The sequence below is a fragment of the Cetorhinus maximus genome, unplaced genomic scaffold, assembly GCF_964194155.1.
Source record: "Cetorhinus maximus unplaced genomic scaffold, sCetMax3.hap1.1 HAP1_SCAFFOLD_693, whole genome shotgun sequence".
Taxonomy (NCBI): domain Eukaryota; kingdom Metazoa; phylum Chordata; class Chondrichthyes; order Lamniformes; family Cetorhinidae; genus Cetorhinus; species Cetorhinus maximus.
The window spans coordinates 153,994-163,212 of NW_027596635.1; the positions used below are offsets into that span (position 1 = coordinate 153,994).

Sequence of the window (9,219 nt, forward strand, 5' to 3'; positions counted from 1 at the left end):
CTGAGAGAGACACTCGAACATTTGGAATGTAATTACTGAATGGGTGACAGTCAAGTGAAGGATGTCACTGAAACAATATAAGACCCAGGGATGGGGATGATGTGGTGTTTGAGGTGACATCGCCATTGGTGGGAGAATACAGCTTCTCATTTTATTTAAACAATGTGCTCCACATTGTCCAGTCTTTGGGATGTGGCAGTTCAATCTCAGGAGTAAACATGTTACATCACCGAACTCCATGTCTCAATCTGTTTCTTCATTGATGAAAGCAAAGTTGAAGGATGCTGCAATCTCCATATCCCCAGAGGTGTTCCCACAGGGTATAAATGAAAGGCTTTGGGAATGTATCGCCTCAGAGTTCAAAACAGAGATTGCCTGCAGCAGAAAGGGACACATCACTTCACACTGACAATGCATCTGCCGATTCAAACGGCTAAAAAAATATATTACACTTTCCTCGCTATTATTGGAGTTCCTGGTGAGTGTCTATAACCATTGACGTTGTGTAAATCTGTGTGTGAGCTGGTCTCTGGTTTTACTCTGTGACTGAGAATGTTACTTGCTGATCTAGTGGTCACCACTATACAGACACCTGATCAGTGATTTCATTTGCCTCAGTCAAATGTCTTGAGTTCTCCGCATTTTCAATCCATTTCCTTAAAAGTTAATAAACATCTTTCTGTAACTGAGAGAATTTCTTCAGGTTATTTATTTTACTGGAATATTGTGTAACGTTGAACTTGAACTCAGTGAAGTCAGATTCCCTGAAGGAAGGTATTAGGGGGAATCAGACTAAAATCACAATGGGTTTGGGTCACTTCTAGAGCTGAATACCTGACCCCAGTGACAATGTATTACGAGGAGTATCAGTCAGTGTAGAATTGTACTCAATATGGGTCACTGACCAATGGTGAAATCTGACCCCAGTGAGCATGTAGTACTCGGAGTATCTGTCATTGGGGTACTGTTCTGAGTATGGGTCACTATCCAAAGTTCAATACCTGATCCAACCGACCATGTATTAGTGGGGATATCTGTCAGTGTAGAAATGTGCTGACTGCGGGTCACTAACCCGAATGAATTAAGTTGGATCTATGTTTTTTATTTGTTGAGTGATCTCTCCATTCCATGGAGCCTCTGTATTTTAGCAATGGAATAGGCTGAAATAGGCAAGAGTTGAGCTGTTCATTGAAGGTGTTTGGTAATGGTTGTATCACGTCACATGCCTCGATATTTCTCTGTTTTCTATTGAACCACTTGAAAATAAACCGACTTCACCGAGTTGCTGACATTTGAGCGACCCGACAGCATTGTTACAGTATTCCAATCCTCTTTGTGTTTTTATCCACTCACTTCCACTCCACTAGAAATAAACCCCACTGCTTTGTTTGGATTTATATCTTCTTGTTAACCTGTGTTGCTATATTTAATGATTTGTGAACCTGTTCCCCTGAACCCCTGAACCTCTCGACTCCTTTGAGGAAAGTCATTTCCAAGGATTATTTGGGACCCTCACGGTTCCTATCAAAATGCAGCACCTGATGTTTAGCTATGTTAAAATGAATTTCCCATTGAAATGTCCACTGGGCAACTCTATTAGTGATTATTAATGTGTTCAGGTATTTTGTTTTATCCTTGCTCTGTGTTCACTATCCTCTCAATTTGGATTTGGCTGCAAATTTAGAAATTATCTTTCTGCTTCCCGATTCCATATCTTTGATGTAAATGGTGAAGGGCAGTGATCCCAGGGCTGATTCCTGTGGAACACCACTTCCCACCTCCCACCAGCCTCAGTAAATCCACTTTATCCAGTGTTCCCTGTTTCCTGTTCTTTGTAGGCAGCTCCCTGTCCATTTTGCTGCTTGTCCCCTCACTCCACTTGCTCTGAGGTTAGTCACCAATCTGTGATGTTGCAACTTACTGAAGGTCTTTAGAGAATGACAACGTTTTCCATCTATTGTACTAATCTGATCAAAAATGTCTGATAACGAGTCAATAATTCAATGAAGTTCCTCAAGTATGACCTGGCTTTTGGACTCTGTGCTGACTACTCTTCATTCTATTGTGTGTTTCTGGATGTGTTTCTATTCGATTTTTGACTCCGTTATTTTTCCCGCTCCTGACGTTGTGTGAACGGGTCTATAGTTCTTTGGACTTGGTCTATGTTCTGTTTTTAATATATGAATTATATGAGCTGTAGTTGTGTCTTCTAATCATGCTCTAGTGATGGTTAATGTATATTGAATAATTTCCCTGCTGTCTCTCCCTATCTGTTTTATTTCAGTCTGTATCCAGGCCTTCCATCCAACCCAGAGGATTTAACTTCTCCTTCATCACCTTATCAAAAACCAGCCTGAAACATGTTGTCGTTTTTGGGTTGTATTTACTCATTACCATTGGTCTCTCTATTTTCTCCCCCCCTCCCTCCCCTCCACTACCCCCCACCCCACAGAGATCTCTGTCCGTCCTACAACCCAAGTGGCTCCCTCCGTCCTGAGCTGGGACCCGTGCTCCTGAAGCCGAATTCCCTCTGCTCCAAATTCCAGTGAATCCCGAGCTCTCCTTTAACGCACAGTGGGTGGGATCTTTCCTAACAGACATCACCAGGCCATTTCGCGGCCAGTCCCCCACCACCACCTCCTTCTGGGTCATTCCGAGGATCCCATTTGGGATGGGATCGTTCAGCGTCGTTCATTCTCCATTTCAGCTGGAAGTCCTTACTCTCTTCATCGGTTCTTTTCCAGGAATGAGAACCCTCTCAAGGTCATCATCCTGATTTGTGGACAGGGAGCCTGTTGTGAAGTGTATGTGTGTTTACCTTGGGTGGAAACATAGGGATATTACACACTCCAATTGTCCCGCGGAGAGAGCCTGTATGTGTGCTCGCAATGCTGCCTTTGTGTAGGATGCATGGACCAGTCTTTGTTCCAATATTTCTGAGGTTCCTGGGTACTTTGATGACTGTGTTTTGCCATTTCCTTCGTTTGATTTTAATGCAAAAAATGTTGCTCTAAATTTCCACCTCCTTCTCTTCACATGGTCCATCTCAGGAACTTCCCATCCCCTCATTTAGTCGAATTCTCTACCCCCATTTCAGGGAATTGGTTTCCCACCTATATCTACTCTAATCTCACCGACTCTCACAGCTCCCTGAGTTATACTTCCTCCCTCCCCACTTGCTGGGATGATTCTGTTCCAATATCTCCCAGTTTCCTCTCCTCCGTTCCATCTGTTCTGACGATGCGGCCTACCAGACCAGTGCTTCTGAAATTCCTTCATCATTCCCCAGAGCCTTTAGTCTCATTGGCCGATGCTCGGATCCCCGAGAAGGTTCTAGACTGGGAAGTGCCCGAATCTGTGGAGGATCGGAACCTGGTGAGAGTTAAGCTCCTGATGAAGGTCTGAACTTAGAAGGTCCAAACCCAGAGAGTGCATGGACCCGGGGGAGGGTCCGAATCTGAGTAAGTTCCAAACCTGGGTAGGGTCTGAACCTGTGGATTCTCCAAACAATGAAAGGGCCTAAATTCAGCAATGGCCCGAACCTGGGTAGGGTCTGAGCCAGGTGAGGGTCTGAGCCTGGTGATGGTCTGAGCCTGGTGAGGGTCTGAGCCTGGTGAGGGTCTGAGCCTGGTGAGGGTCTGACCCAGGTGAGCGTCTGACCCAGGTGAGGGTCTGAGCGAGGTGATGGTCTGAGCCAGGTGAGGGTCTGACCTAGGTGATGGTCTGAGCCTGGTGAGGGTCTGAGCCAGGTGAGGGTCTGATGCTGGTGAGTTTTCGAAACCAGGGAGGGTCTGAACTTGGTGGTGAAAAATCAGATGGGCAAAGTTCTCGTAGTTGTAGAGTTCATGGAATGTTTTCGGGGTCGTTTCTTAGAAGAGCACCTTCAGGAGCCAACCGGAGACCAGGCTATACTGAACCTGGCAAAGAGTGACTGGGTAGGATTAATTAATAACCTCACGGTGAAGACACCCCTAGGATGCAACGATCATAATATGACTGGATTTTACATTCATTTTGAGGGAGAAACGAATGCGCCTAAAACTGGGATTTTAGACTTAAATAAGGGCAATTATGAGGACATGAAAGTGGAGCTAGCTAAAGTGAACTGCCAAACAAGGTTATGGGACAGGAAAAGAGAGGTTAAGTGGCAGATATTTAAAGGGATATTTCAGAGTGCACAGAATAGATACATTCCAATCAGAAAGACAAGTTCCAAGGGGAGGACCCACCCTCTGTGGTTAACTACAAAAGTTAAAGACAGTATCACACTTAAAGAATAACTATATAATTACGCAAAGATGGGGTGGCAGGTCAGAAGATTGGAAAGAACATAAGGAACAGCAAATGATGAAAAAAATATTAACGAAGGGAGAAAAATGAGTGTGTGAGAGAAAGCTCGCTAGTAATATCGAGATGGGTAGTGCAAGCTTCTATAGATATTTAAATCGGAAAAGAGTGAACAAAGTGAGAATTGGTCCTATAGGGAGTGCGTTTGGGGAATTGATAATGGAAAGTAGGGAGATGGCGAATGAATTAAACAGGTATTTAGCTTCGGTCTTCACTATAAAGTGCACAAGTAACAACCTGCAAATAACTGTAAAGGGAGGGAGGAACTGGGTAAAATTACAATCACCAGGGAAGTGGTGTTGAGCTAATTGTTGGGGCTGAGGGCTGACAAATCCCCAGGTCTGAATGGGCTTCACTCTAAAGGTCTGGAAAGAAGCAGCTGGTGAGATAGTTGATCCGCTGGTTTTAATTTTGCTGAATGCAATAGATTGCATTAGACTGGAAAATAACAAATGTAAATCCTTTATTCAAAAAGGGAGGGAGACAGAAAGCAGGAAAATATAGGCTAGTTAGCCTAACATCTGTGACAAGTAAAATGTTAGAAGCTATAATTTAAAATATTCATGGTCAGGCACTTAGAAAACTTCAAGTGAATCAGGCAGACTCGTTGTGGTTTTGAAAAAGGGAAATCATGTTTCACCAATTTATTGGAGTTCTTTGAAGGAGTCACATGTGCTGTGGATAAAGGGGAACCGGTGCATGTTCTGTACTTACATTTGCAGAAGGCATTTGATAAAATGCCACATGAAAGGCTATTGCAGAAAATAAAAGCTCATGGTGTAGGGGGTAACATATTGGCGTGGATAGAAGAATGGCTGGTTAACAGGAAGCAGCGAGTAGGCATAAATGGGTCTTTTTTCAGGTTGGCTGGATGTGACGAGTGGTGTGTCACAGCGATCAGTGCTGGGACCTCAACCTTTTACAATTTATATCAATGACTTGGATGAAGGGTCCGAAGGAACGGTGGCTAAATTTACTGATGACACAAAGATAGGTGGGAAAGAAATTGTGAAGAGGACGTTGGGAGGCTACAAAGGGACATAGAAAGTGAGTGGGCAAAGATCTGGCAAATGGAGTATAATGTGGGCAAATGTGAAATTGTTCATTTTGGCAGGAAGAATAAAAAAGAAGCTTATTATCTAAATGGTGAGAGATTGCAGAGCTCTGAGATGCAGAGGGATCTGGGTGTCCTAGTGCATGAACCTCAAAAGGTTAGTGTGCAGGTACAGGTGGGTAATTAGGAAGTTAATAGAATGTTATGATTATGGGGAAGGTCCAAACCTGGGGAGGGTCCGAAACTTTGGGAAAGTCTGAACCTGGTGAGGCTCTGAACCTGGTGAGGCTCTGAATCCTGGGGTGGTCTGAACCTGGGTAGATTCTGAAAACAGGGAGTGTCTGAACCTGGGGAGGACCTAAACCTTGGGAAAGCCTGAACCCGGGGAGAGTCTGAACCCGGGGATAGTCTGAACCTGAGGAGGATGTGAACCTGGGGAGAGTCTGAACCCGGGAAGAGGCGAACACAGGGTGAGACTGAACCCAGGAAGAGGCCAAGCCGCAGAGAATGTGAACCTGGGGAGAGTCTGAACCTGAGGAGGGTGTGAATCTGAGGAGTGCCTTAACCCGGGGAGAACCTGAACCGGGTAGTGACTGGTGCTAGTGAGGGTCTGAACCTGTGGAGGTTCAGAACATAGGGAGAGTCTGATACCTGGAAGGGACTGAACCAGTAAGAATCTCAATCCGTGGAGGGTCTGAACCAGGGGAGGGTCTGAACCTGGGGAGAGTCGGAACCCAGGGAGATTCTGAAACAGCGGAGGGTCTGAACCTGGAGAGAGTCAGAACATGGGGAGTATCTGATCCTTGGAAGGGACTGAACCAGTAATAATCTGAACCTGGGGAGGGTCTGAACCCGGGGAGGGTCTGATCCCTGGGTGGAACGGAACCCAGGGAGAGTCTGAAACAGCGGAGGGTCTGAACATGGGGAGATACTGAATCCGGGGAGAGTCTGAACCTCGGGAAAGTCAGAATATGGGGAGAATCTGATCCCTGGAATGGACTGAACCAGTAAGAATCTGAACCCGGGGTGGGGGGAGTCTGAACCCGGGGAGGGTCTGAACATGCGGAGAGTCAGAACCCGGGGAGGCTCTGAACCCGGGGAGCCCAATCCTGGTGTGGATACTAACCTGGCAAGTGTCCTAACCTGTGGGAGGCAGAATCTGCTGAATGTCCGAACCGGATGATGGTCCGAATGCAAATACACTTGAAAACTGCTGGGTTTGGGGGAGCGGTCGGTGTCTGAGTGGGGTAAAAAATAGGGAGTGGGCATTCCTATTTAGGGTCCGAACATGGGCCGTGTTTTCCTTTTATTCATTCCCGGGATGTGGTCTTCGCTGGCTGGGCCAGCATTTATTGCCCATCCCTAATTGCCCCTTGAGAAGGTGGGTGGTGAGCTGCCTTCTTGAACTGCTGCAGTCCCCGTACGATATAGGTACACCCACAGCGCTGTTAGGGAGGGAGTTCCAGGATTTTGACTCAGCGACAGTGAAGGAACGGCCGATATATTTCCAAGTCGGGATGGTGAGTGAGTTTCAGGTGGTGGTGTTCACATGTGTCTGCTGCCCCTGCACTTCTAAATGGTAGTGGCCATAGGTGTGGAAGGAGCCTTGGTGAGTTGCTGCAGTGCATCTTGTAGATGGTACACACACTGCTGCAACTGTGCGTCGGTGGTGGAGAGAGTGAATATTTGTAGATGTGGTGACGATCAAGCGGGGCTGCCTTGTCCTGGATGGTGTCCAGCTTCCTCAGAGCTGTGGGAGCTGCACTCATCCAGGCATGTGGGGACTATTCCCTCACACTCCTGGCTTGTGGCCAGCGGTCCTAACCTGGTGGGGGTTCTGAACCTAGCGAGGGACCGAATCTGGTGAGGGTCCCGACCTGGGAGGGTACGAACCTCGGAGGGTCCGAACCTGGTGAGGGTCCCGAACTGGGAAGGTCAGAACTCGGGGATAGTCTGAAAACAGCGATACCAATAATGGGAGAGAGCAGTCCAGCCCCACCCAGGCTCCGAACGCGAGAATGTTCCGATCCAGTGAGGGTCTGAAGCTGGGCTGTGGTCAAATTCTGGGAGAGGTCCCAATCCTGGGGAAGATCCAAAATTCGGGGTTTGTGTTGGGGGTATGGTAGGTGCTCTGGTTCCGACCACCAAAATCAGATGGCTCTGGATGGGGTAGAGGGTCCCATGAGGAAACACAGAGATTCAGAGTTAAACCCGGAAAGCAACCTCAGTAAAATATTTACATTGGGTTCAGGTCATGGCTATGATTTTTGAAATTCAAACCCTGCTAATCCATTCCCTATCCCCACACGACAGACCCCGCCCAGACACACACATACAGACACACACACACACACAAACACACTGACCACCCATACCACACGTTATCTGGTGGTAAATTCCTGCCCTTATTTTCTGAGCCTGACAGGGACAATTGTGCATCACTAATTCCCAGTCTCCTTTCCCTTCTCTCTCTTACAGCTAATTTACTGGCAATTCTCATACTTTCCCGGGGAAAGTGTGGTCTTTCCAATTGCACCACTCGCTACCTGGTGGCCATGGCAACGGCGGATCTACTGGTCATTATCACTGAGGTTATATTGGGGCAGCTCAGTTATTATTATTTCCCAGTGTCTTTCCTGGAAATCACTCCCGTGTGTAGTGTTCTCATTGTCCTGCTTCGTGCAGCCACAGACTGTTCTGTCTGGTTCACCGTCACTTTCTCCTTTGACCGATTTGTGGCCATTTGTTGCCAGAAGCTGAAAAGAAAATATTGCACCGAGACAACTGCGGCTGTGGTTCTAGCAACAACCGGCGTTCTGCTCTGTTTAAAAAACACCCCACGCTACTTTACACAGGAACCTGGAGAGATCATCAGCAATGTACCGTGGGGCTGTTATACAAAGCCAAGCTATTTTACTGACCCCGGATGGGTGGGATTTGACTGGTTTCATACGGTTATAACCCCACTGCTCCCGTTCGCTTTAATCCTGTCGCTCAACGCTCTGACAGTCAGACACATTTTAGTGGCCAGTCGGGTACGTAAGGGACTGAGGGGTCAGAGCCAGGGAGAGAATCGCAGTGACCCAGAGATGGAGAGCAGGAGGAAATCTGTGATTTTTCTCTTCACCATTTCCGGCAGCTTCATTCTCCTGTGGTCGGTGTATGTTTTTGAATTCTTATATTACACCATCACAGGAACCGATCCCAGTGATTACACGCATTCTGAATATACATTTGCACAAGTCGGATGGATGCTGGTGAACTTAAGTTGCTGCACAAACACATTTATTTATGGGATGACTCAGTCCAAGTTCAAAGAGCAGGTGAAGAGTTTGGTGAATTATCCACTTACACCCATTGTTCAATTAATAAAGAAACAGAACAACTGAGAACAGACCAGAGTCGCCTCCAAGCGTTTCCAGCCAATGAGTGGAATATTTCTCCACAAACTCCCAATCAGCTCCTGCTACCCTGAGATGGACAGCATCCCCATCCAATCACGGAGCTCCGCCGGTAACTGACGCCCCCCCCCCCCCAACCAATCGGGGATCAACACCCTTAGCACACGCACAGCATCCTCAGCCAATCAGTAACCTGTGCGCATTATGACGCTCCCAGCTGAGGTTATCAATGGACAAGCCTGATCCCAGAGTGGAACCCAGCTTGATAGATCCTAACTGTTATTTGATTGTTTAAATACGTGGAGAGTGGCGACTGAACAGATTCACCAGAGTCAGCTGATGAACTTTGAACAAAAAAAAACATTGATTCAACAATAAAAGAGGAGCTGTATCACAATACTCCTTCGCAATCAACTA

The 9,219-nt window shown here is 46.8% G+C and overlaps 1 protein-coding gene across 1 annotated transcript; it reads left to right on the forward strand.

Annotated features, from left to right (window-relative positions):
• Positions 1-342: 342 nt before the first annotated feature.
• LOC144674542 (putative G-protein coupled receptor 139) lies at positions 343-8,790 on the forward strand. Its single transcript, XM_078535843.1, has 2 exons — positions 343-478; positions 7,880-8,790. The coding sequence occupies exons 1-2, from the start codon at positions 343-345 to the stop codon at positions 8,788-8,790; spliced, it is 1,047 nt and encodes a 348-aa protein (XP_078391969.1).
• Positions 8,791-9,219: the final 429 nt, after the last annotated feature.